Raw genomic sequence first — 27,760 nt, 5'->3', positions numbered from 1 at the left:
CTCTTGCACTTCTTATACCCAGCCTGGTCTTTAACTGGGACAAAATTAACTCAGTCAAGGCTTGAGATGAAGCACAGGTAGAAAGAAAAGCTTTTAGAAAATTATAGGCAATCTGCATTGTTCTAGTAACTATGCTTATGCAGAAGGTCTGCTGCATATGAAAGGTTGGATGTTAGAGCCCAACTCTGTACTGTTTTATAACGGCACCTTATCAACATGGATAGAATTACCTCTAGATTAAAAGGAAGGAAGAGCTTCTACATTATAGAATTCCTAAACTAGATACGGACCCCAAATCAGATCAAACCTCCTCTGAATATCAGAACAAGAGCTGATCTCCAAGGCTTATCCTTTGCGTTATGCAAAGGTGAACAGAAGAGGTCCAAGGCACAACATATTAAGGACTGTAACAGGAATATCAGCCATTCCAATGTATTTATTCCTCTGCCATTAGTAGAAAGGTATCTTCAAAAAAAAAATCATTGCTAGCTCTCTTGTTCAGCTAAATTAATCAAATAAAAAGATTTGATAAATCAAATCTTCATGCCTATCTATACTATAAATGGAATTTGGTTGATTCAACAAGTTACAGCACTGTGATAACACCTACAAGCATTCCAAGTGGTCTTTAAACTTTCCTCATCTAAATATTACACGTCAGATATTGCTCCCTTTGAACATTAGCTCTTTCCTCTTTTATTAGTCCATAGATCCAAAGTCTAAAGTCACGAGTCACTAAGACAGATTTGCTTCTCTCTCTTTTTTTTTTTTTCCACTTCCAGTTTGAATGGTCAATAACCAAAGTCTCTGTTCATAAATTGTCATGACTGGCTCTCCTGCCCACATTTTATCCTGGCAGTAGGGGAGGTTAAATGCAGCAATTCTGGGGGGATAAACGTGTAGGTAGAATAACAGAGCCAAACTATGAAAACTAATGAATAAATGAATTCGAAGCTTCAGTTCTTGGATTATGTCTCAAGACTGAATTTGAAAGTCTAAAGAAGTTGATGCAGAGGCCAAGCTCTGTGTGGACCCAACAAACTTGGGCTGAGCTTCAGAAGGTCCGCAGAGCCTCTGCTTTAGTAGGTGCTTCTCATTTTCATCAAGAGTTAAATACCATGAAATCTTCACTGATTGCTGCCAGCTGGATCTGGGCTCTTCTGTATCCACAGTGTTTGCCCATTTTATGTTTGAGCAGCCTCCATTATATTATTAACCTTTAAAGAAAGAAAAGACCTGATAATTTAATCTGTCCACAGACTTTCAACACAGACATGCAGCTAGGCAGAATGTGTGCTGGATGGTCTCAGGAGTTAACATGCAATACCCAGCATTTACTGCTTTTAAGATAGGAATGGCTTTACTTTGACGGAGAGAAAACTGCAAAGACAGCTTCCTTTATTTTTCATCTATGATACTCATCAGATGGAATAAAAGTGATCAATACCAGATGTTTTTTGTGTCAGAGCTCAGAAGAACTAATCTTTTGGGGGAAAATATCTAATCCTAAATAGACTAATGTAAAATTCTCAGTCTGCAAGGCAAGATATAAATCCAATGCTTCCAGTTCCTGCATAATGATTTGTGCCAATTCATACTTCTGCAGATTTCATTAACATCTACAGTTATCTTAAAAGTATGATTGGTCTGGCTTTAAAACCATTGGAAGTTCTGGGGACATGCCATAGATTTTCAACAGGAAAAAAAAAAAAAAAAGTCAGATAATTTCATACAGCAGCAATACCAGAAAATAAAACAAGTGTGCAGCTGCTCTTGGGCACCACAGAGCCACTGATAATATACAGACAGGAGCAGTCTCATTAACTCATCTAAACAGTTTAATTAAACATCCATCCCTTTTATTCAAAAGCATTAACCCAGTAAGAATGACAAAATCCTGGCACCAAACTTTACTACTGTCATGGCCATTATTTAGGCTGAAGGGTTAGAGTTTGTTTCATGTTTATCACTCGACAGCCTATTGCGTTTGAGTAGATTTCACAAGACCAATAAAGAAAAGGCTTCTTATATGTTACCTAGAAGAGTGATTAAACTCCAGCTTTGGGTGGTAATGACCTTTAACTCCACTCTTTACAGCTTGGATTAGTTGCACAACCTCAGCAAGAATCGCTTTTAATCAGCATTCTGGGATACCCCACGGTTATATGTTCACTGGCAGGCAAGTGAAACATGCCCACAAATCCCACTGTCAGTAACGAAGATGGAAGTGAGCGGGAAGACACACCCCTTGCCATTTCTTGTTCCCTTTTGGTGAATGCTCATCACTCAAGTGTCAAGTCTGTACAAAGGGTAAACGCTTAAATGGTTTGTGTGATATTTGAAGGAGGAGTTAATGTGACTAGTTGTACTTCACATAAGCACAGAAAATGGATCTAATCAGAAAAAGTAAACGAGCTTTCTATCACCTACAAAAACTAGCTAAAGAAAATCAGGATTATCACATGCTTAAAAACACACTAAATGCAGATGCTTCTGTCAAAAATTAATAAACCTGAATATTTTATATTGTACCCTGCTCAGAGATTTCCAACTAAATTGAAATATCATTTTTCAAGAAATTTCAAACCTGACACAATTCATATGATCCTAGCTAGTCTACAGAGACTCTTTCATGCCCTTTGTCTTTATTTTCTCCAGAATTTTGTCTTGAGGGGAAAAATTACCAACATTTTTGTGAACTGAAAGTGGAATGATTTATCCCAGTCTCCCAGAAAATAGCTTTTGTTAATTCTGACTAGCTTTCCCTTGAGCCCCTCCTTTTCAAAACTGGGACATAGGTGATGTTTCCACAACTGTTTTAGTCTCTCTTATGTCACTGGTTGTGTATTTTAGTCACTGAGATCACCAACTACGGCATCACTCATTCAGAAACAACAAGGAACATAGATAACATACACAGACAAGCCTGCACTACAGAACATAACCCCATGGGTCTTCTGGGGCTTGTGAACCTGTTTTCTCACACCTGCTTTCAAAACAAACTGAATAAAGGTCCACCACAGTTATCAATTCAGTAAGACTTTTGCTCTAGAGCCCAACCTACGCGACTCAGAGATGAGACATTGACCACTCAGAGTCGCTTAGGACTCCCAGCTCTCTTCTTAGCAGTAAACTAATCAATAGTCTTCACTCATCAGGAAGCAACCTTAGAGGTGAAAAGTGTACAACTTACATTAATTTGTTGTTCTAAAGAGGTAAAAAGCCATGTACGTTACATACCAGGGAGAAAGAGTGGAGAAGGAAATGTCATTACCGTTTAACACATACAGGTTAACCTAGGTAATTTGCTTTGTCTCAAGTCTCCTTGCTACTCTTCCACCACGTCTGAGATAAAAATGCATCTAGAGACAAATCCACAGCTGATGTCAATAATTCTAGCTCTTCTGAGGCAATGAGGCAACACCCACTTACAAAAAAAAAAGAAAAAAAAAGTAGTTGAGCAGGAATCTAGTGCATACCTCATAACAGCGTTAAATTGACAGCTTTGCTTCCCACATGCAAGGTGCACCATACACCACAGCCAAGAGACTTGCACACTGGTAGCAAACAAACTCTCTCTACATCAAGTTTGGAACTGCCCCACTCATTCTTTCATCCTCCCCAAACCGACACTTTCTAAAACTTACAGGAAATTACAGATCAGAAGGTCTAGGATGATGATTACTGCTGCCATAGGTGCTTCCAGTTTTACTAATCTGTGCTGATAGAGGCAGACTTCCCCATCCCAATCAAGAATACTTAGAATCATAAATGAAAAGCATTAATATTGTATAATTCAAATATTAAACATAAGTCAAAATACAGCACCGGTCAAACCCAGCCTAAATCAACAAAAGCTTCATGATTTTGAGCAGTCTGAACAGTATGAAACGTGCAAAAAGAACTTTCATTTTAGCTTTGTGCCTTGGATCCTGAGGAGCAAAGCCCTTCCAGAGATTACACCCACAACCTTCAGAAGTGAAGCAGAGGAGCTCCACCTCACAGCTGGGTCCCAGTACATCACTGCACAGCTGAGCCCATTCCCAACCAGCATTGAGCACAACAGCAGTTACTCCCACTCTACAGAACGAGGGAGACAAATTAAATAAATCCCACTTAAAACAATGCAAATTGGTGATGGAACAGGTTTTGTCTGCTCTTGCTAGTCTGCTAATCCTTTGCACACCTTCAAGGGAAAGATGTATAATGGTAAGATAACCAATCCCCTATATATCCTAGCTGCACTTAGAGCTCCTGCCATAAAGGAACGTGCTCCTTCATAGACCACTTGAGCTGTAAAGAAAACCTATTCCTCAGCGGTCAGACGTGCTTAAGAACAGGCAAAATAGAGGAATATGTTTGCAAGCTCTAAGCACAATTAAGAGGTACCTCATCTCAGTGAAATGATGCTTATTTGGTGTCCCATGCACACTCAGAATAAATGGAGCCCTGCTGAAAATCCCAGTGTGCAGCTTTCACAGGGCTGGGGTTCACTTTCACAGTGTGCTGCTCTCTTCTGAATCTGTTGCGCAAGAGTTGCATGTTTAACATTTCTAACCAGCCAAAATTGCTCTTTATATTTGATCAAGAATAATTTTTACCTTTGAACCTGTTGCAACGCAGGTTCAAGGGTTACCTGGGTGCAGTACTGCCTGTTTATTAAAGCCACACGCCGATGATTCGGGGCTCAGTCCTGCCGCAGAAGCCGGGGAAGCACCAGCCCTCGAGCACCCACTTGGAGTTGTAAAGCAGAGAAGCGAGGCAGCCGTGTCAGCCCCTCCACCCTGGGTGGACAGAAGGTAAGCAAATCCCTCCTGGTCGGAGCCAGGCTTTCCAAAGTGCTAGGCTTCCTACTCCTGCACAGGAGTACTGCGAGGGGAACAACAGCCCAAATTCGCTGTGACGTACGTGCTGGGTGCTGTTAAAGGTGACAACCAAGTAGTTAGCTGCACAAGGAGAGGGTCTGGTCTCACGGAGGCTTACAAAAAAATCACAGCCGGAGGAAGCGCCTGAGTGAGAGTAACCATCTCCGCGCTCCCCGTTGATATAGCCTGGCTGGAACGGGAAACCTGACTGCTGGCCAGGCTGAAGCCATTTTCTTATCAGCGTGCTGGTTTTGTCTGTTTAAAGATACAGCACATGGGGTGCTAGTGCCAGCTCCCCTTCAGCTTCCTCGTGAAAACAGAGCTCCAGAAATGGAGCCGTCATTTGGTTCCGCAGCACCAGAGGCAGGCTTTGAAATGTTGCCAGTAAAAAGATGTTATAAACTGGATTGTTTATAAACACAAGGGTATCGGCAAACCTTAGTACTATAGGAGCTTAATCCCTAACTAAAAACACAGAGGCTGGTTGTAATAACTTTTTTTGTAAATAAATAAATAAAAACACAGTTTTCAGAGCCATAGAGATAGAGCCTTCTCCAAGCTCTTGCTTGTGCATAGAGCTGCAGCTGTAACTGAGGAAAGGACAGCAAAGAGAAAGGGTAACCAGAACTCAAGCTGCAAGTAAGCTGGCAAAATGTGTGCTCCATCATCCTGCTCATGGTGACTTCTCTGAGGAACCCACTTATGCGCCGAGAAGATCATTTATGTCTCTGTATGGTTTCTTTGTTTTACAAAAGCCAGAAGGTTGTCCTCAATAAAAAAAAAAAAAAAAAAAACAGACCAATAAAGAATTATTATTTTTATAGCTGTCAGAAAACATACAGGAATCGAAAACCCCTAAACCCCTTCAGATAAAGTGAGCCCATACTTCCCACAGACTCACAAAACCTAGCTCCAAGTCTTGAAGCGACAACAGAGAAAACTATGCACTGAGATAGTGCTTCCCCTTCGCTTACTTACAACCAATTCTATTTGCCATAGGTAGATGGGATATTTGGGCATCTTTGGATGGCCAATGCTTGTGTTGTGCCATGACCTTAGTGCTTGTTGTGAAAGCTCATCTTCTCTCTCCTTTTGTGACAGTGACAATAACAATTAATTTAAACTCTATATACATTCTTTGCTCTACTGATCTTAATTTCATAGTATGTATGAAAGATGCAGGTATACATTTTACATATGTGTACAAAAAGAAAAAAGGTTGAGTTATTCATGACTCTGCTTTACTTTATCTTTTGGCAAAGAATTACTGGCAAAAAAATATATTTGTGCCTCCTTTAAAAAGCCAGGGTTTATTCAGATCAGTTGAGGCAATATCAAAAATAATAAGCCTCAAAATTATCATGTTATTTCTTACCCATGCTGGGGAAAGAGCATCAGCTCTATTTTAATTTACGAGCATTAAAAAGTACAAATCATTAAGGAAAAGCTATCCTTCACAAGGCTTTTGTGAAGTTCTCTCACACCCCCAGCAAAAGTCAGGGCATCTGACTGAGACGTACAGCATTGCCACCCAACAGCCGATCATAGACAGGGCAGATTCACTACTTTTCCTTTTCCTCCTGAAAAAATAACAGCCTGAGGTCAGATATCTGAAAGGAGAAATCCTCATAGAAGAACTCACAGTTGTTAATGCAGCCGGCTGGGCTGGGAGCCTGTCTTTCCCTTCTGTGTAAGAGGCATTGCCTTTCTCTAAGCATAAGTGCACCATGTCTGGCACTACTGGAGCTCAAAGTCGCAGCTTTGTTTGAATGCCCCAGGAGCAGCTCTGGGTAGGCAAAGGAGTTTTGTGCAGAACAAGCTATTTCTTTTTCATCTTCATCCAAAGCTCATGACAAAATCAGTGATTTAACCCCCAGCTTCCCTACAGGTCTGCATTGTTAAATAATGCCGAAATTGCAGAGTAAGCTAGCTTTACTTCAATAACATAAAGCTTGCAGCAGCAATGAAGACATAATAGCAATTAGTAGAGACTAGGTTTTAGCAAGCCAAGGTCCAGGACAGGTAGAACTCTTTATGCAAGTACAAGCTATGTAACTTCTTAGCTTTATTGTAGTTTATTCTGACTAGGTAAATTATTCTGAAGTCATGCAGCACAGAAAAGCTTTCAGATGGGCAAACTGTTAAGCAGGAAAACATTTCCAAGATCTGAGGTCAAGGCACTAAAGGAGAAATTTAGGTAAAGCTACTGTCTTCCTACCTCTCAAAGCCTGCTGCAAATTTCCAGTTATATCAGGCAAGCACCATGGAGAAAAAGGGAAACAGCAGTAGCCATAAACTTTCACACAAAGAAACACAACTCTAGACAGAAAGCAAATTCCTGTCATAGTAGGAAATAAAATTATAGTTTGAAGCATGACTCACTTTTACATTGTGCAAATAATTGTGCATATGTAAAATGACAGCACAGCAGAAAGCAATTTAGAAGGGACAAGGCAGCTTTTAGGGGGGAAAAAAAATTCAGCAGAAACCATGATGCAGCCTACCAACAAGTGTGTTAGAGTGGTAGATAAGAAATACCATACCCAAACTATTTTGTTAGCACTACACGCTGCAAAGCTCTGCTCACCTTAATGTACAGCACAGCTACAGGGAGATAATCCCTGGTATTGAAAGTGCAGCTTTAGACATAGAGGAAAAACAAGCAAATGGATTATAAATTACAAATAAACATTCAAAAGATTTCGGTATAATTTTCATCTCCTTCTTTAGAAACATTTAAAGTTCAACTTCCTTGCTTCACCAAATAATAAAAAAGAAAAACTTCCTCTGTAGTTTTTTTCTAACCACTGAAGTTCCTCCCTTTCATAACCTCTGTTCCCGGCATGCTTTTCTGCTTGCTGATTTATTTAAACTGGGGAGAGGGAACTAGCTCTAGTTTTAAAACGATTACTATCTAATTGCTTTTGGTTTGCTATTATGCTCGTAAGGCTCCCTGTGTTTAAGGAAAAGAGGTTGGCTTCCTGCCTTGTCTACAGCATGGTACGTGCTTTTGACTGCTGCTTCTCTTCTCTGTAATTGCTCTGAGGCGCTTTTTGGACAAGTAATAAAGTTCCACTTTTGTTTTATTGTTAATGGCCCTGCTGATGGTTACTCACTTAAGTTTTAGTACAAACCACGTGCAAACGTAGTGCTTAGCTATGAGGTTCAAGATAATGCGGTTATCAGGAGCCTGCTAGGAAAGCTCTGGTAGCATGCCATCAGATGCTAATCTTAAACTTAGTTAAATTCAGATATACGCTTGCTCTTTGCTCTTGGTAATACGACTGCTGTAATATGTTGTGATAAAAGACATCCATACTTATAAGTTCTTAGTGCTACCTGTTCTTCGTGTGGCTATGTAAGCTGCTAAATGATCATTTTCTAGTTTTCTGAGGGGCTCTCTATGGATTTCTAAGTTGAGCTCTAGTTTTAGCTGTTTCAGCTATGCATGTTTATGTCTAATAATAATTTCCCGTTAATGTAATGCTGATATGTGCATATTTTATGAGGTTATTGTCCTGTACTATCTAATAGAGGAAAGAAACAGCAACAGAACTTGTTATACTATTTTTAAAATTCTTCAAAACTTCAAAGGGCTAGGTGTTCTGTTTTTCTGTGGGACCAATATACTTTCTGAATAGGTAGCTTTCAAGGAGAAAACCTGATATAAATTACCCCTGAAAGCTTGGCTTCAGCAGCTACCTGACGAAGCCTTAGCACTAAGCAGTGTCACGGCGTCACTGTGCCTGATGGAGGGACAGTAATATAAGCGAAGTTCTTTATAAAAACGGTCTTTCTATTTTAGAATACTGAGAGTTCAATAGAGGAAGACCCAGAAATAGTCTGTAACATCTAGTCTGAAACCACAAGTGCTGTACTTCCTGAAAGTAAGTTACTGAGGCCCTGTGCTTTCCCATGGCAGAGCGCTTCTCAGGCAAGATCAAAGGACACTTGAACTGTTTGGCTGTAGCTCTTGTAAGAGGTACTCTGAAAGCAAAGTGCCTCTCAGGCTTAATGCAAGTTACTGTGGGTTTTGCTTTACATACAAATCTGTCTGCCTCTAAACACGGTTCTGAGAAAAGCCGTTGCAGCTAACTCTGGGATTTTACTTCTCTTTACATAACTGAGTCTGTGAAGTAAGCTGTCTTCAGAGCCCCGAATCTCCCAAGGCGATAGGTGATGTGGTTTGTGTGTGGCTCTGTTCAGCAGTTGCTGCTGAGATCTTGCACTTTAGCTTCCCTCTGGATGCTAAACCCTGCAGAACACCAGCTTTCCTTGCTGCAGCTGGAGGAAGATGGCACACAATGCTTCTAAGCACAAACTGGCACATGGCTCACATCTGCAGGAGACAGGCAAGAGCTGCACTATGTGTAAGCAAATGCAAAGGGTGAGCTAATGGTGATTAGTTAATGAACTAGGGTAGAACCAGCTACACTGGGGCTGCTCCTTACTCCTTCTGCTCAGAGTCAGTAGGTTACGTTACTAACGCTGATAACAAGTTCTTGTGATTGCCTCAAAAGCATAATTAAACCATTTCTTGGGCAGGCATGAGACAAAGAATATAATCTTGGAAAAAAATCTCACGGGCAGTGCATGACCCTTGCCTCTGAAATGGTGTAAATACCAGAGATTTGCTGTCTGTAAAGAACTCTGTGAGAGAGATGATAAGTTTTTCTTCAAACCTCTATGCTTGAAACCACAGAGCTCAGTTACTTTCCGATGACTGCTGACTTGTAGAGAATAGAGAACAACTCTCATTCATTCCTCTAGCTAATGAAGGAATCGTGCTGGAGATTATGGGGGGGTGTACAGTAGAAATGAGAACACGCAGTCCTGAACTCAAGGCTGTAACTGGAATCACTGTAATCTCTTTTGATAAAAAGGGGGTTGGTGGAGGGGAACCTAAGCCTTTGCACTCCTGATCCTGGTGCACCTTATCCCTGACCATTGATCAGGTCAGACAACCTAAGTACACTTTAACCATCTATGATCTTATTGCACAAGAGGACTAACAGAGGTGGCTTGAGACATCTGTGCATTTCCCATCTTTCTGGTCACTGGGGGCTAAGTCCCTCAAAACCCTGGGGTTTTAAGCACTCCAGCCTCTCTGCACGCTTAAGAAAGCCCTTAATGCTCATTAACTCTACAGTCAAAATGCCCTGGCACTGTTGCATGTTGCACCAAGCTGAGTTTTCACTCAGCCCATATAGATCAGGTATCATCTATGTACAATGTACCGGATTTGTGGGTGAAACTCAGGTTGTGGTTACTCCATGGCACATATCGAGGGTGGAGTACATGGACAAAAGACTCGTAAAGAAAAAAGTTTCCTGTCCTCTCTGCTGGCTCTTCTGCTCTCAGGGCAGCAGGATTAAGTGGTATTTGAAGGATGCCAGAGGTGGTTAATTAGCAGTGCCTTGGATTTCACACGTATTTATGGTATAAACTCTAGGAATAGTAGACAACTGGCTTAGATCTGGAAGTTGAGATAAATTCACTTGTGGTTTCTTGTCACAGCCTGAATAACACACCCTGTGTACTTTGACAGTAGGGGTTAAAGCCAACTAAACGAACAGTTGGAAAGTAAAAGCAAAACACTGTAATAAGTAAAGGGAATTTAAAATTGCCTTTCAGATAAGAACAGCGTATTTTTCATGTAATGTAAAGAAGATCTAGGTATTTGTGCTTTTGACACAACAAAAACTTCTGTGGTTTTAAAGGATGTTAGGTTTTGCCCCTTGCATATACAGGCTTATTCAGTACTGTAAGTGGGCTAGCAATGACGGTTATTAGAAAAAACTAATTAGAAGCAAATGAACACATGATACTTCCCAGGTTTTGGACATGAGCTTGTCACAGGATGTTTCTTTAAATTTAAAATTGTTTTGGTTTGGCTTGTAACTAGTCAAGAATAATTTTCAGTTATAGGAATGCTGGTTAGGTCACACTGGGATAAGACTACTGCCTGCTTTCTCTTCTCTGTGGTAGAAACTTGTGGAATCAATTCAACCTGAAGGCAAAAGCTTTGCTGCAATCAATCACCTTCAGGCTTCTCTCACACTAGATCAGGTGCTCTCCCTAGACTTCTCTGAGCTCTCTGCTCCGAGCATCATTATCTTTCAGAGCTCAATGGTCAGTTTGTGCCAAGACATCTAGGAAGACTGCCTTGCATGCGAGCCAACGAGGAGATGTGAGTACCATGACTGAAGGCTTTCAGTGCCTTACCTACTGCTGCCTGGAACATTTGGGGTTAGGAATCCTTACCACAGCAAGATTAGACAAGTGTCTTCTATTAATTTTCTGTCAAATAAGGCCATTTAACAGACAGTAGTTGTTTGTGACAACTGCACCAATCTGCCTGATTAGGCTAATTAACACTGCTAATCAGCTTTAATCAGTTACAGAAAAGAACTCTGTGCTACAGATATGATCGACAGTTATGCTTATTACCTCTAGCACAATATTCTCAAGGCAACCAATCCTTCCTGGTTTCTAGGAAATAGCCTTTAAATTGCTATTAAAATGAACGTGAGAACACAACTCAGTCATTAACACTGGTACAACTACGCAGGCATGTGCTTCCTTCAGCTGCCTGCACATAGCTCCCTTCTCGTACTGCTCACTGGGAGAACTTTACATCCAGAGAAGAGTCATCTGAAACACACTGAGTGAAAACTCCTTTTGACCCATCTGGGGATGGAAAAAGACAGCAGAAGCTGATTGCTATAAATGAAAATTCAGGGTAACTGGATATGAGTACTCTGGTATCCCTTTTAGAGGGATGGGAGGATAGATGTGCTGAGCTCTAGATTTGCCATCTTCCCACAGGCTAAGCTTCCAACATACAAGTGGTTCAAATGTGATTTGTTCTGCCACATGGATCTAGCAATGGTCTCTGAGTTAAAGCAAAAAAGTTTGTATATCAAACACCTCTGCATGTAGAACAGTGGAGATGCCCGTACCAAGCTGCTTCAGTTCTCATACTATAACATAAAAGCAAGTAGTTGACTTCCACTATAAATCAGATACTGTTCAGCCACCTACAGAAAGCTGTTTGCTTACTGCTGAAGTAAAGGTTAACAAGACCAAATGTATACATCATGAAGAGTATTAAATTCTTACTTTTCCAAATACAGCAGTGATAGAACAGACTGCTGGGTGACTTTGACATGAATTCAAACTTCAGCAGCAGACCTGGTTTAGGAGACTTTTTTATTTTCCCCCAGACTCAGTTGATAAAAGCCAAAGGAAGGGTATGGAGATGGGCAATATTCTGTACTGAGAAAAAAGAGGCTCGTACTTCCTAGGTGTGGTATGTCCAATGACCAGATTCATTCAATGCCATCATAAATCACTAGCTCCTGCCGTTCTTGCTGTAGCAGAACTTTTTGTGGCAGTTCTCTCAATGCATCAGATGTAGGTCAGGGGGTTTGGAGGGCACACTGTAACTCAAAATGAGTAGGTCTAGGGAGTTGATACTTGCCAGATACATGGGTGATGTGCTTTTGGCAGCTTGGCCTTGACAAGTCTCCATGGTACCTGTTCTTATCCAGATGCTGAGCATCCAAAGCACGTCTTACTTTTCTCTCACCAGAGAACACATTAGGATTGCCAATTAACGTAGCCACCGGAAACTGAGAAGTACAAACCCATAAACCTCATGTGGGTGATCTAACTGATCAGTCTGGGTGCAGAGACCCAAATTCTGACTTTGAGACCTGGCTGAATTTACTGTTTGAAAAATACCTTCAACTTTCTCAAGTTACTCTAATTAAAGGGTACCTGGAGCCCATTGCTCCAGAATACTTGGTATTATTCTTGTACAAGGAGTCAGTTAGTTGCTAGCTTACGTATCTAAGGATTGGGTCCCCTCAATTCTGCATGAAGGAACTTGAAAGGGTGTGGTTAATGACCTTGCCAAGTGTGATGTGACGTGTCCTGCATACCTATTTAGATACTAGCAAAGATAAATTAGTGAGATCTGAGTTCATTTTGACCAAATACAGTCAGATCTGCTAGATTTGCCTTGGCTATTCAATCTGAAAAATACCAGAGCATTTTGGAAATTAAAATACTTGCTCCTAAGAGAGGAGAAGGAACTAGATGTTGCTTTGCATCTCTTGTGAGGAAATCCTGTATTCTCAGTTTTTGCTTCCTTGCCATTGCAGGAAGAGATTCTGCAAGATGTAAGCAGCAAAACTGCTTCTGTATCTCCCAGCCAGACTTGCGTTGCACACGTTGACTTCCAGGTCACCATTTCTTTGTGCAAAAGTATCTTTCAGAGTTTTGACTTGTGCTGTATCTTATGCTGAGGACACTGCCATCATCAGAAGCACTTTCCTGGTATAGATTCAGATTTCCGGTAGGAGCAGCTGATCATGAGGACATTGCTTCTCCTGCAGACTGTTACAAGTTCATTACATCTGTGTAAGCTTCAGCAATAACTCCTCCTGTTGGACAGCTATAGCTGTTTTGAGGTGTTTTCTTCCACCGTTCACATCTCTGAACTATATGCATTATTTTTTTTGTATATACTTAACTTGGGAAATCATATACTGGCAGATTTTTACTCTTGAGTAGGAAAAAAATGACATCTGTTCCTTGCTTGACATCATTGGACTTCAGCTTTTTGTGGAGGTGGATGCAGAATGGATTAAAATTTATGGGGACAGGTGACTTTAGATCTCTTAAAGAGGCTTAAAGCATTGCATAAGTATGCCTTATTATTGTACCAGGAGTCTTTAGGGGCAAACAGCTGAAACAATCTGTGGTATAGCTTAACAAACTACTTAAGTAACCCTGGCTTACAGGTAGTGAGTGCTTCTAACGTATACCTACTAAACCTCCTGTTTGTTTCAGGTTCAACTCCGACTGCACTGATCCAGCACAATGATCTGGATACTTCAAGTCTTGTTCTCACCGCTCCCAACACCGGCATTGATAACTCTTATTGTATTTGGGGTTGTCATCTCCCTGTGGGTGATAAGCAGGCCCAAACCTGTTTTTCCTCCCGCTGACTTGAACAAGCAGTCGATAGGAATTGAGGTAATGCTTATTCTTCATGTGGGGATGGAGTATTTTGAGAAGCTTGCCCTGAATACCAATCCCTTTTGACTCTGGGCATCTGTGGAAACTCTGCTGTCTGAGATACAAAACCTGCTGTACAGCTCAGCAGTATTGTGGGGAGAAGGGAAGTGTTAAGATGCCAGTCTTAAGTGTTAAGAGTAAGAAACTGCAACTCTTTCCAACAGGGTTAGGTGTGCTCCTTACCCTTGGCTGTCACTGACTTTTTTTTTTTTTATGTACTATAAATGATTTGCATCTGTTTTGAGGCTGATGCTAGACTGAGATTCAGGACTTCATGTAACTATGTAAGTGGTTGCACTTCATCTTAGTCAAGGTCTCTATAATAGCCCACAACTGAATATTAGTCTAGGCCATATAGAAAATTCCTCTGCATGTGACTAGTGACTGAATAGATCAAAACCAGGAAGGAAAATGAGACTTCCCTGACAATTCAATGGCATTGAAATGCTTTAAAAGGGATTGCTGGGAGACTAGCTGAGGAACAAATGGCATTGCATCTGTTCTGCACTGATTTCATAACTGTGCTCTGTTCCTAGGGAGGAGCCAGAAGAGCTGCAATCTTGACAGATAATAACCTGATTTCTTATTACTTTGAAGATGCTAAAACCTTGTATGAAGTTTTCCAGAGAGGACTGCATGCTTCTGGTAAGCTTTGCAGCTGCCAGTTAGTACTTACACATTGCAAGTAAAAAAAGTGGTTCCAAGCTTTTTTGCATTATTTCTTGTCTGTAGTAACAGTTAAGGTTTCCTAGACTTCTGTGGGGTGGAGTGACAAGTGACCATATTTCCCCCCCTCGATTTGGAAGCAGTAGCAGTTGGCAGATTGGGCAGGAGCAAACATTGGGAGCTTAAGGTGGCAGAGTCCTGTGAAGACTTAGCAATACCAAGTGTGGTTTGGGGGGGAAAAGGGTGTGTGCAAATAAATCCCTCTGTTTTGTCTATGAAGTGGGTGAGTTTTTTTCAGTGTAAGATTACTGCCTGCTCGTAAGAATGAGTCTGTCTGACTTCAAGGGTCCCAGACATGAAAATGTGATAGATTACAAACTACTTCAAACTCTGCTGAGTTGTGAAATGGGAAAATATCAGCAGATCCTGGAAGTATTGCTTATAAAGATGAAGCCATCAGTCTTAAAATCCTTGTTTGTGCAATGTGCTTAACTGTGGACACTGCACACTTCCACGCTTCACACAGTTAGGTAGATGTCTGAAAATACTTCCCACTTACCAATGTTGCATTGAAGTGTGATGCAGCTTCAGTACTGAGCTTTACAGCTGCTTTTCTGAACTCTTCCATTAGGAAATGGCAACTGTTTAGGCTACAGAAAACCCAACCAACCTTATCAGTGGCTGACGTACAAACAGGTGAGTGTTGTACATCACGGATGACTTAATTTGGGATGCTGTTTTGTAGCGCTAAAACAGGGGGAAACTTTCTTACAGGTTTTGGACAGAGCTGAATACCTGGGATCAGGGCTTCTGCAGAAAGGATGTACACCATCATCAGACCAATTTATTGGCATTTTTGCTCAGAATAGGCCAGAGGTAAGCGACAAATTGAATGTTATTTCCCAGTAAATTCTGACATCTTGGGGAGCAGAGGGTCTGTTCAGCTTGCTATTTAAATAGTTTGAGGCCACATGAGGAACAACCACAACTGGCTTTTTCCCTCCTAGTCCCTTATTACTGACTGGGCACATACTATGCTGGGCATGTAATACAATCAGTAACTATCTTGAACCCTTGATACTGTAAGAACCTCATAGACATGCTCCTTACACAAACACTACTAATGTGTACATGAGCTAGTCAAGCTGTATGAAGTCACTAGGTAATCCTGTCTTGTGAGCTGCTATTTTTCTCTAGCTCTTTTTTCTCTCTTCAGTGGATCATTTCAGAGTATGCCTGCTACACTTACTCAATGGTTGCTGTTCCACTATATGACACTCTGGGGCCAGAGGCTATTGTGTATATTGTCAACAAAGGTAAATATTGACTTCAACTACTTCATAATAACGATATCTCTAAGAAGCTTTATTTTGAGAAGGTTAAAGTGCAAAGAAATTTCACGCAAAAATTAGAGTAGCTTTAACCTATAGTTTTATAGACACTGCTTCTGTAAAGCTGGTTTGCAGAGTATGAGATTCAACGCTTAGAAGAAAGCAGTGGGTTTTGTATGTCTCCTAGTGTCTTGGGTGCAAGTCCACTGACAGCCTGCTAGATTCTGTGGACCGTGCTGCAATCAGAGGGGTCAACAACTTTGCTGTTTGAGGTTTGGCAATCTTGAACTCCCACACTGTTTGCCAAACAGACAATGCAGACAGATTTGCATGCAAATTAAGACTAGATGTGTCTCTCTGATTTAAAAAGTTCTAGGAGGCAAAGAGCAGAGGAGGGGAGGAGTAGAGATAAGCCTAAATCTATCTGTTTAGTTTTATAGAACTAACAGCTAGCATGCCATCATGAAAGAAACTGGAGAGGGAGCTTGAATGCATCTTCAAACTTTCTTTCCCTAGTCTGAGGGGTGATTGAGGGCAGGAGGAAATAAAAATCAACTGCTGTCGCAACTATCTAGGATCCAACCTATAAACAGGATTTGCCAAGCAAAAGCACTTGAACAGTCATGGTGGTGAATCTTGCCAGCAGGTCTTGCCTTAGTGCTACACAGCTGTGACTGACTAGGTTAATGGGGAACCAGCATGTTCAGACAAATCCAATTCCTCTGCTGTCTTACTGGTAAAGGATTTTGTAATGGCATAAAGCTTTCTTGCACATGCAGGGAAGTTGAGCCATTAACTCAAATTTTAGCTACCTCTTTCAAACCAGTCTAAAATTCTTTAGATTTAAGGAAAATGGTTAAATTTAATTGATCAGTGAGCTTTTATGGCAATACCAAAAGAATAAATACTTGTCTTGCCTATGACTGAAGATATTTGTCTTTGATTCTTCAGTGTAAAGGTTTCACATTGGGTAAAACTGAGATTCTAGCTATAAAGTCAGTTGGCCCTAGTAGGAAACAAATTTCTTAGCACTGTCAAGCCAGCCAGTGAATCCATGTGATCCAAATGCAAATGGCTTTGGAACATAACCAATATTACATTCTAAGTATATGTTCCACTGAGCTGTCTCTCACTAGTGTCCCATGTCCTCAGAACAGACCTGTGAAATGTAATTTCTTTTCTGTAGCTGACATAAGCGTAGTAATTTGTGACAAGCCGGAGAAAGCAGAGATCTTGCTTGAAAACTGTGAGCAAGGAAAGACCCCATGTGTGAAGACTATAATTCTTATGGATCTCTTCAATAAAGAGCTCAAGGACAGAGCAGCTAAAGTGGGAGTTGAAATTCTAGCACTACAGGAGGTTGAGGTAGGTGACTAAAGACTTCTTGATCTTGCAGAGGAATACCTTGCTAACTAGACAACTGCACCTTCTCTGGCAACAATGACACTTTAATATAAGAATCATCCAGTCGTCACGCCTGTATCAGAGATCTTAATGAGCAGTCATTTTGAAACTTGATATATTTCGCCAAGTAGACTTGCAGAGTTCAAACCATTGACTAAAGTTGTGCTCATATGCTGTGGACACTCTATGCATTAACTTGAAGACTGCCTTAGCATATCTCACGGTACAGTTGTAACAGGATTTATCAGGCTTCTAAGCTGCCAGTTGAGTCTAATTAAAACTTTAAGTGTAAATGACTGGCTGTTTTGACACCCCAGTACTAGGCTTAATTTCCAGATCTGAGGTATAAATGTGGAGTGTAAGAGATGTGGCCTATATTAAATAAAATGAAATATCTCCATTCAGGACTTCCAAATCCCTTAAGCAGCTCTACTCACTTTCTACACATTCATGCTTTTCACAGTCTCAGGAGTCAGCTTTTCCAAGTTATAAGTCCTAAATGTGTGAAGACCAACTTCTCTCACTGAATGAGATAATTTCAAGAGTCCAACTATAACATTGCATTTGAAATCCAATTACGTATTCATTTGCTATTGCTGCACTTCGTTCTGTTGCAATTGTTAAGCTGTATTTTCTCTATTACAGGAGCTGGGAAGAAACAACATCAGAAAACCAAATGTAAGTATCTCTGTGGAATAGTTCTAAACTTGTGAAACTAGTCTTTGAAAAGACCTCTTGCCATGCTGATAGGAAAGGAGGCTGGCAGGATTTTTTTTGTCTATCTTGTCTTGATGTTTCCAAAAAACTCCTAGTTCTTCTACCTTCAGGAAGTGTACGTAAATACTGATAACTAACCTAATAATCCTTACACTGTTGACCTAATGTGGCTTTTTCCCTCTAGCCTCCTAAGCCTGAAGATCTTTGCATTGTGTGTTTTACTAGTGGTACAACAGGTAAGAGAATGCATGTTGTTGCTTTTATATTAAAACAACTGCTGTACTAAAAACACTAACTTTCCAGTGCAAAAAAGGGAAATACTAACAACATAAAAGAATAAGTTAGAACCATGTCAAGCCACTACTGAGGACACTTGGTATATCGGGACATTGTCCCTACAAGTCAAGTGCACAAAGACAAAGCTTCTTAGAGCTGGGTGAGGGAAGATTAACCAAATATATGTTGTCCTACTTTGTGAAAAATACAGGGTCTTAGGGCCGTAGCTGAAAGTGCTCAAGATGAGATGTATTTGTGATCTCCTAAGATAATGCAAGCTATGACTGAGCCTAATACCAAGGCAGCTCAAAGTGACTGAGCCAAAGAAGACATGGACAACTAACTGATTGCAGCAGCAGTCACTCACAGCTGACTTTGTCTGATCTCTCCAAAGGTAACCCTAAAGGAGCCATGCTGACACATAAGAATGTTGTTGCAAATGCGGCTGCCTTCCTTAGAAGCGTAGAGGTAAGCTACTGTTAACGGTGGTCTCTAGGCTATGTGACTGAGTGGTGAAAATGACTTTACTGTGGGCGTCTTCTGCAAACCATTCATTCCCTGTAGGCACTATCCTAAGTGCCCTTGTTTCCACGGGAGAATGGTATGGTAAATAACTTGGTTTGACCTTGAACAAGAACTACTTAGAAGTTACTCTAGAATGAGTCAGACCTACATGCCAAGAGTACTAAACCACCATATTTCAAGTTTTGCTGAAACATGAAACTAATCCTGATCTAGTGTCCTGTCTCACACTTGACTGAGTCAGTTATAGCTGCAAGTTTTGAAAAGATGGTGGATGAGCCTAAGTTGCTTCAGTCTTTTTAAAAGCATATATTTCAAAGCACTCAAATTGATCCAAACTTACTTTTACTCAAGAGGGCATAGGGAGTGCTGACATACTTCTGTTTCTTTCTCCTGTAGAACACAGTTGAATGTATGCCTTCCGATATCAGCATATCCTATCTCCCCTTGGCTCACATGTTTGAGAGAGTTGTACAGGTAAGTAGACTGTGTGCATGCTACTAAGCTTCCGTAGAAGACATAGGATGTATAAACTAATTGACAGTAACACCTGGTAGAAGTCATACCTAAATGGCTAAGCCCACCTACCTAAGGTAAACCTTTAAACAGACTAAATTAACGCCTAGTTACTTCTCCAAGATATGGCTACTAACCTCCTGTAAGGAAGCTTTGTTCTTCAGTCCAGCCTCACTGAATTTGTGACACCAATCTGCAAATCTGCAGGCCAAATTAGCGGCATCAAGCCATTAGCCATCTATAAATCAAATTATAGCAAAAACTGCTGGCTTTCTATATTTCCTCAAAGTCTATTTACACATGAACAATACTCCTATTGAGTATTGGAAATCATGCTGCTTTCCATAGAAAATTATTATGGCTAACAAAGCTATGAATTATCCTTGACTGACATTTGGTTGATTTTCAGACTGTGGTCTACAGCTGTGGAGCAAAAGTAGGCTTCTTCCAAGGAGACATCAAATTGCTGACAGATGACATGAAAACCTTGAAGCCAACACTATTCCCAGTTGTACCGAGACTACTCAATAGAATATATGACAAGGTATGTGAGCAATTTTTAGCTAAATTGTCTTAACATTCATGTATCTAAGCAAGTATGCACATTCAAATTGAAGTTGAATGCATCATAATATCATCATGAGGTTAATTAGTCCTTAGCAGAAGGAATTCTTTAAAATCCTTTCCCAGGAGACGGAAAGATCCCTGAGACCTGGACTATAAGTGCAGTGTATGCAGTCATGGCTGAGATAGGTCTGTTGCTGTTCTGAGACAAAGATCTTGTTTACTTTCAGAATGAAAATAAAGCAAGTGCAAAGCTAGAAGGCTCACTAGCCCTCGGAGTTGTAGCTGAAGTATGACTGCAGCAACACAAATTAGTATTGCACTTTGGTTTGTCTCCTAGATCATGGCAATAGTGAAGACAAATCCTAGAACACCAAAGTAATGCATGGTGCCTCCTAATAAAGCAAGAACTTGAGGCATAGATATGAGTTGAAACCTGAGGGTCTGATACTTTTCCTTACAGATACAAAGTGGTGCAAATACCCCAGTGAAAAAAATAATGTTCAATATTGCTATGACTGTGAAGATGGCTGAAGTAAAACAAGGCATAATGAGAAATGACAGCATTTTGGATTGGCTGATCTTCAAAAAAGTTCAGGTAAGCTCTTACAAGTGTAAGTACCCCAAGCAATGTAATGCTAAGAGTTTGATCTGATGGCTTCTAATTCACTTGTAGGAGACCATGGGTGGAAGAGTGCGTATAATGGTAACGGGTGCAGCCCCTATATCTCCCTCTGTCCTGACATTTCTCAGAGCAGTATTGGGCTGTCAGGTAAGCTGATTCTTGTTCTTGAATGCCTATTTGATGGTCACTTGGGTGTAATCAGTGATGCAGCTGTGGTCTAGCTGAGCTTGTTCCTGGAGGCACTGCTGTCAGGGTCTTCAATATTTACAGGCTGCTTGATGAGGGTTAACTGCAACAGAACAAAATTTTGCAGAGCTAATTGACATCAAACTACAGTACTGCAAAACCTCCTGTATGCTCTGGGAGGAGGAATAGAGCAGCAGAAAAAGGAATATGCAGCAACCTCAGCAAGTCAGGCAGCTGCCTCTGAGTTTTGTGGCTTATCTTGACAGTCAGTAAGCTCCTAGCGTGGTACATCTGAGAACAGAGTGCAGAGAATGAGGTAACCAGAGCAAGGTTTGGATAGCTGAACTTGAAAAACATCCAATCACACCAGTAAGACCAGGAAATCTGAAATAGGATAATACGGTCTTGGTTTCCTCCTTAAGACAAGATTTGTGCATGGGCATAGTTGAAACTGTGAGGCCTTTTACACCAAGGGCTTGCTGTTCAAAGGATGTTTATGCTTTCTCACACAGATCTTTGAAGCGTATGGCCAGACTGAATGTTCAGCTGGATGCACTTTCTCAATGCCTGGAGACTGGACAACAGGTGTGGTAGCTGAGACTTGGAAACTCTTGCACAATTGTCAATAGAAAGTGGCACTCAAGCTATTAGTTAAACAATAGACAAATTCTGAGTGGTTAACCTCAAAGTGATTCTTTGTAGCAAGTCACCTGTATGGTTAACAGGATACCAAAATATTCAGCTCAAATAGGTGAGCATCTCTTGTGTAAAGTGACCTAACCTATATCCTGTCCCATTGTGCAGGAGTGCCTGTACAGAGCTGAGCAAACTGACAAGAACTTCCCAAATGGCTTTAAGAAAACTAGTTTTAGCTCACAAACCATTTGTTTACCTCAAAGAATTGATTATAATGCCAGATAGGAATATTTTCCTGAAGTGCGACACTAACTTGGAGTTTTAAGTTTCTCTTAGCAGGGGTGTTTTTAATATTGAGCGTTCTAAATTCAAGCTTAGGTCACCATCCTTCTGCACCATAACTGCAGATCATAATGAGGATGAAATGCAAATAAACACCAGGGTTAGTGGGGGAGTTCTGTGGAGGCAAGTGTGGCACATGGTGTGATTGATTAGACCAATAAATGAGTCTAAACATTGAGACTTAACTGCTACTTATCCTGCATTAAGTGTCTGAAAATGGATTTATAATACATAATGTTCTTGAACTTTTGGTATCAGACCCCTTTAAACAGTACTCTTTCTTACTAACGTAGTGAATAGATCCATTAGGTATCTACTATCAGTAAAGTCATATGTAGGGGGACCTAGTCTTTCCAGTTTTATATTAAATAGGTACAACTCCTAGCAGAATCCACGAGTCATGACTATCCTTGTTTGTTGTTTTGTTTTTTTTTTTCCCCTTAGGCCATGTTGGACCCCCTCTGGCTTGTAACATCATAAAATTAGATGATGTGGCAGAAATGAACTACTACTCTTCCAATAATGAAGGCGAGGTAGGTACAATCTCCTGTGTGTATCAGAAAATACTGAAACATAAGGCTTGTGACTAACAATATTCTGTACCTGCTGTAGGTCTGCATTAAAGGACCAAATGTGTTCAAGGGTTATCTGAAAGACCCTGAGAAGACAGCAGAAGCAATTGACAAAGATGGCTGGCTTCACACTGGAGATATAGGGAAATGGATGCCAGTGAGTAACTGCTTAATACAAACCATCCCTTGGATGTGAATTTTCAGCACGCTGCAAAGCTGCAGAAATAAATTCTAGGATAGAAGCTTTACAAAATATTTTGTTAAATTGTTCACCATGTAACTCCAGGCAAAGCTCCAAAGGCCAGTCAGGTTATAAGATCCTGCATAGCACCTGCTAAGCCAGTAGTTAAGAATATGCATCTTCTACAACAAAGAACAAAGTCTCTCATTTTTGTCACAGGAGAACACAGCAACTGTCTAATCATGTCTGCACCTATTGGAGAAATTGGACAACGTGCCCTTTTAGAGAGCAAAAACCAGTTCCAGATTATCATGTGCCTTTCATTTAAAAACAAGCAAACCATTATCTTCTGCTGCCTATAGAAGGGAGACAGGCACTTGAAACTAACGGCTTCCAACTTTAACTTCTAGAATGGAACACTGAAGATCATCGATAGGAAGAAGAATATATTTAAACTTGCACAAGGAGAATACATTGCACCAGAGAAGATAGAAAATGTCTATGTTAGAAGTGCTCCTGTAGCCCAAGTCTTTGTACATGGGGAAAGTTTGAGGGTAAGTGATATTACAAGTGAGCATCCTGCAAGATTCCTCCCACAATGAGTTCTGGAATATCAGGGCACAAACTTTAACATATACTACAGCACTTGAACAAGATCTGTTCTCCAGGGCACGACAGTTATAGGCATATCCTCTGTATAGCCTTCCCTCTTGACACCAAAGAAAAGGAGATCTCGGTATCAAGTTGCAAGTTGGGTAAAGGTTAATTATGTACTTGTATGGAGTTAGTATGTCAGGTGAGTTCTGTACAGTGTCTCCACTGCTTTGCCATAAAGGTGTCAGTTGCTGGAGTGGTTAGCACGTAACAGACGTACTATATGAGCACTTGGACTGCTGCTGTCAGAACTCAGGTAAGTGGCTTCAAAGTCCGTGTAGCTGCTTTCCAAGTTCTGCAGATTGGGATGTAGATGGGGCTTAATACAGAGATATTCTTGACGATCAAGCTCTCATGTAGACAATACAAGTAACTCCAAATGGTCTTGGTATAAACGTGACTCCTTCTACTTGTTTTCAGTCTTGTCTAATAGGTATAGTGGTTCCTGATCATGAGACACTTCCAGAATTTGCAGCAAAACTGGGAATAAAGGGTTCCTATGAAGATATCTGCAAAAATCCAGTGAGTGGTCTTACCTTCTTAGTGGGTTATAGGTAGATTTTCAGTTCTGAAGTCCAATCTTGCATTGCTTTGACTTCATTTTTTACCCATCTTTTTGTAAATTAAACTAGCTTAATATTGGGTGACTGCATGACTTTCAATGACTATCACTGTTTCTTTTCCAATGAGAAGATAGGCATGACCTTGTAGTGGTCATGTTACCATATGTCACCATGTTTCTTAACATGAGAAATGTTGAATGCTGAAATATATACCTGTATTCTTGCTATCTCAGTTCTCACTGACGGCACTGGTTGTGGTCCTGAGCCAATTACAAAATGGCAGCTTTACCCACACTGCTTCTGCTCTCTCTTCTAGGCAGTGAAGAAAGCTATTTTAGAAGATATGGTCAGACTGGGGAAAGAGGCTGGTCTTAAATCCTTTGAACAAGTGAGTACTTCCAAATCCTGCTTGTCACAGTATTGCTAATACAATGGCTGGGAAGTCTATTCCTGCTGTTACTGACTGCCAGGACAGGGACCTAAGACAGCTGCCCAGGAAAACTGATTGCAGTAGGCAGGGAAGCATTACCTGGTTACCTGTCTTTTGACTGAGAGGCAGGTAGATGTACAGGGCAACCACTGCAATTGCTATGGAACGGTTCCCCATCGGCTGCAGGAGCTGTACTGTAGCGCCAGCCTATCTTTCTTTGTCAAAAGGAGTTTGACTTGCACCAAAGAAACAGTTTAGTTACTAGAGACTGAGTTCTTGGACTAAGCTCAAGGAAGCTGAGGAGAACTGTTTTTTGTCCTCTAAGTAATTCTGTGTCATGTGCTAAATTATTTTCTTTTAATAGGTTAAAGACCTTCACATCCACACAGAGCTGTTCTCTGTAGAAAATGGACTCTTGACACCAACACTGAAGGCAAAGAGAGCAGAACTTGTTAAACTCTTCCAGAAGCAGATTGAGGCCCTCTATTCAAAAATGCAGGAATAAGTGGCTAATTTAAATTAAACTGAATGGAGTATCCAAACAATCTGTAACACTACATGACTTATGGAGAACACAAGCATGAGTGGAGGGGAGCAAGGAGAACTGAAATATATTTGTTTCTGGCATCCTGGGAAAAAAGACTTTCAGATGAAGGCGGCTACACTATGACTGGTGACTGGCAGTGTAGAATCTCACGGGACTGTGCATCAGATGTCTAGACAAAGCCAGAACTTCCCTCTTCCTTGGGCTGTGAATGAAGCACACAAACACTGAAGAGCCTCAACCTTTTCCAAGTATGCACTTCCTACTGTTGTCAAAAGCGAATATAATTTTCTTGCTCCAAGTATGAACTCCATTCTGAACTTGTGGCTTGATCTGCAATCAGACTGAACTTTTGTGCAGTTGTGTTGTAGGTTTGGGGGCGAGGTAGTTCAAAGACAAAGTGCGGGAAGATAACACTTCAGTCTCCACTCAGGATGATACAACCTCAACAAACCTGTCTCAATTTAAGCTGTCACAATACAAATAGGGGCTTAACATCTGTTCAGCAACTACAAAATGAACTTCCTGCTCCTAGCCTTGGACTGCATACTGTATGTTGTTTTTAATGAAAGTGTGATTAGTTGGGCATAAACTGGTTTATGAAATGCATGTGTGTAAAGCAAACATATTTCAAGCTTTACTATGGGAGGCACTGGATCATTGATTTGTTTGTTTTGCACATGTTCTCAAATGCAATGGCAATTACAAAGCCAATACACTTATGAACTTATGAGCCTAGTAACTCAAACTCTTAAGTGTCCTTCTCAAGGATATAAAATGCAATAAATTGTGACTACAAACTCAGACCAAAGCCTGTTTTTTTTCTCTGCTGCAACCAGACATCCACCTGCAGGCTTATTATTGCCTGGTTATGGATAGTTTTCTTCAGAGGCTGTGTCCTAGCTGTCTGTATACTTGTTTCCTGTGCTGTCTGAGCCTAGCTGCAGCTCAAGCCATGAGGCAATAAGCTAGCGTGAAACAAGATAGTGTTCCTCTAATCAGCTTTCCTTTTCTTATAGTAAGACAATATATGTCAAAATCTTCAGCATAGTCATTCCTCTTACTCAGCTTGTCCCATAGAAAATTAAATGTGATGTCTTATTTTAGGGCAAAAAAATGATTATGTTCTTTAGGAAAATATATTTAGGCAAATGAGTGCTGTCCTCCTCTGTTTTTAGAAAGGGTTACAGGGTTCTGTAGAGAGAGTTAAGCCAAGTTGCTGACAATTTTTACCTGTTCCTGTAACAGTTTGGTGTTTGTTTCTGTTAAAGGCAATGCAGCTTTAAGAAGGATGTAATATAGGAGAGGAGTACATGTAGCTTTACAGTTCTGTTTCAAGTCTAAGTAAGTCCAAAGACCTTCATTCTTTTAGGTAACTATCACTTATTTTATGTGCACTGAGCACAGTTCTTTTCATAACCTCAGGGTATAAAGACTTAAAGAGCCTGAAAGACATGCAACTAACTGTGCTGCATGTCTTTCCCATTTCCTTAAAGCAAAATGACTTAAAAGTTGCTGATGACTTAATCTTTTGGCCTATATGTCAGATTGAGGAGAAGGCATGAGGGAAGAAGAAAAACGTATACTTAAAATGATTGTGGAATCTGATAAGCAACTCAGTTGGGGGCAGCAAATCTAGAGCAACTGAGATACTTTGTTTTATCAACAAGTGAAATTATCCCACCATGACCTGTTTGGAAGTTGCAGCCTGGCACTCTGAGGTGGACCCTTTGACTAGAATTATACAGGTATCCATCACCGTGCTTCATTCAGTTTACAGGGATCTCTTCTTTTTGTAGTGAATGGGGAATGCCTACATTTCTGCACTATGTCTCAAAAAGTAGTAACTCCATACAGGCCACTTTCAAACATAGTAATGATGCTTTCTCTTTTGATACAGGAAACACCGCAGTTGCTTAACTTGGTTTGTTCTTAGAGGAAATTAAGCTTAGTCTCACAGTCTACAGACTTTTAAATTTTTCATGTTTGTGGCATCTACTACTAGCTGTTACAAAGATTGAATTGGATGGGTAATGGCATTGCCTGAATAACAAATCAAACATTGTAACTCAAGTGTAAATTGGTCTAGTCTCCTGGTGATGATTTTGCCATATGAACTGCTTCCAGAATAAAGCTTTAAAGTGAAAACAGGAGTGCTCTAGGCATGCTTGCATTGAAATGATGCAAAAATGATTTCAGGATATTGTTTGTGAACTAATGAAAACTAAACATGGCTTGAAGCACTATTGCACAGAATGACCAAAGATTTGATGTAAGGACAGCTATAGGTACAGTGAAATTCAATCAGGTAACTGCAGCTTTCTTCTAATGATAAAGAGATTGGAGGTAAAAAGAGAGCTAACTACTTCTACAGTTGTAGATTGCCAGATTTAGACTCTCCAAATTCTGCATGAATTGTATATAAAAATACACCAAGTGTCTTTTCTTTCCATCTCTGTGGAACACCACCTATGCCTGCAATTCACTTAATAATAACTAGTTAGACTCTTTCCTCTCTATCCAGAGAGGAAGCGTTTGGACAGAAGTATTGACTCTTAATTCATCATTTCACTTTAATGAGGTCCTTATTTAAATCAATGCTCTCAGGACACCTCTAGCATCATTCTCTAATGCAGTAGCTAGGGCAGTCAATTGTAAAGACTAGATAACCTGCACGTCCCTGGCTTCCTAGCTTGCTAAATTATCTTTTCACTTCCTGGCCACTGCTTTGCATGTGAAAAAGCTTACTATATGGGAGATGCTAAAACTCTGTTAAAATCAGAAGCTTTTTGTTCAGGACTACTTAGGAGGAAATAACTCCTTCATTGTCGATTTCTTTTACTATCAGTAACCATGAGAGTTCCGTACAGGTTTGCCTTTAAATTTCATCCTCTGATACAGCTGTTTCTGGCTCTGAAAAGACAGCTTGCATTTTTTTTTTTCCACTGCAGGACCTCTAAACACCTTCAGGAGGTAGGCAATTTTGTTTTGGCTGGTTCTTTGTAGGAAAGCACTGGCTGAGTGAAGGTGCTAGAATGGTAAGTAGAAACAACAGTTATCTGTGCTACAAAAGGGACAA

At 40.5% G+C, this 27,760-nt stretch overlaps 1 protein-coding gene across 4 annotated transcripts in view; it reads left to right on the top strand.

Annotated features, from left to right (window-relative positions):
• ACSL5 (acyl-CoA synthetase long chain family member 5) overlaps positions 1–25,480 on the top strand; it is a 31,934-nt gene extending 6,454 nt beyond the window's left edge. Inside the window, exons 1-22 of one of the 4 annotated variants that reach the window (XM_013174554.3) lie at positions 4,090–4,209; positions 4,624–4,799; positions 13,725–13,910; positions 14,489–14,597; positions 15,250–15,314; positions 15,393–15,494; positions 15,835–15,934; positions 17,136–17,314; positions 17,999–18,031; positions 18,255–18,306; positions 18,741–18,814; positions 19,268–19,345; positions 19,794–19,928; positions 20,412–20,546; positions 20,625–20,720; positions 21,272–21,344; positions 22,182–22,270; positions 22,350–22,466; positions 22,901–23,044; positions 23,565–23,666; positions 24,024–24,095; positions 24,502–25,480. In XM_013174554.3, the coding sequence (XP_013030008.2) occupies positions 13,755–13,910; positions 14,489–14,597; positions 15,250–15,314; positions 15,393–15,494; positions 15,835–15,934; positions 17,136–17,314; positions 17,999–18,031; positions 18,255–18,306; positions 18,741–18,814; positions 19,268–19,345; positions 19,794–19,928; positions 20,412–20,546; positions 20,625–20,720; positions 21,272–21,344; positions 22,182–22,270; positions 22,350–22,466; positions 22,901–23,044; positions 23,565–23,666; positions 24,024–24,095; positions 24,502–24,642 (2,052 nt within the window). In that variant the 5' untranslated portion in view covers positions 4,090–4,209; positions 4,624–4,799; positions 13,725–13,754 and the 3' untranslated portion in view covers positions 24,643–25,480. Of the gene's footprint in view, positions 1–4,089; positions 4,210–4,265; positions 4,386–4,623; positions 4,800–7,719; positions 7,866–13,724; positions 13,911–14,488; positions 14,598–15,249; positions 15,315–15,392; positions 15,495–15,834; positions 15,935–17,135; positions 17,315–17,998; positions 18,032–18,254; positions 18,307–18,740; positions 18,815–19,267; positions 19,346–19,793; positions 19,929–20,411; positions 20,547–20,624; positions 20,721–21,271; positions 21,345–22,181; positions 22,271–22,349; positions 22,467–22,900; positions 23,045–23,564; positions 23,667–24,023; positions 24,096–24,501 lie in introns of those variants that run through there. The other 3 variants (XM_067000597.1, XM_067000596.1, XM_013174553.3) reach the window with 3 other exon arrangements.
• Positions 25,481–27,760: the final 2,280 nt, after the last annotated feature.

Source organism: Anser cygnoides, chromosome 7 (assembly GCF_040182565.1).
Source record: "Anser cygnoides isolate HZ-2024a breed goose chromosome 7, Taihu_goose_T2T_genome, whole genome shotgun sequence".
NCBI classification, from domain to species: Eukaryota; Metazoa; Chordata; class Aves; order Anseriformes; family Anatidae; genus Anser; species Anser cygnoides.
Note: the sequence above shows the minus strand (reverse complement) of the source record. Positions and strands in the feature narration are given on the sequence as shown.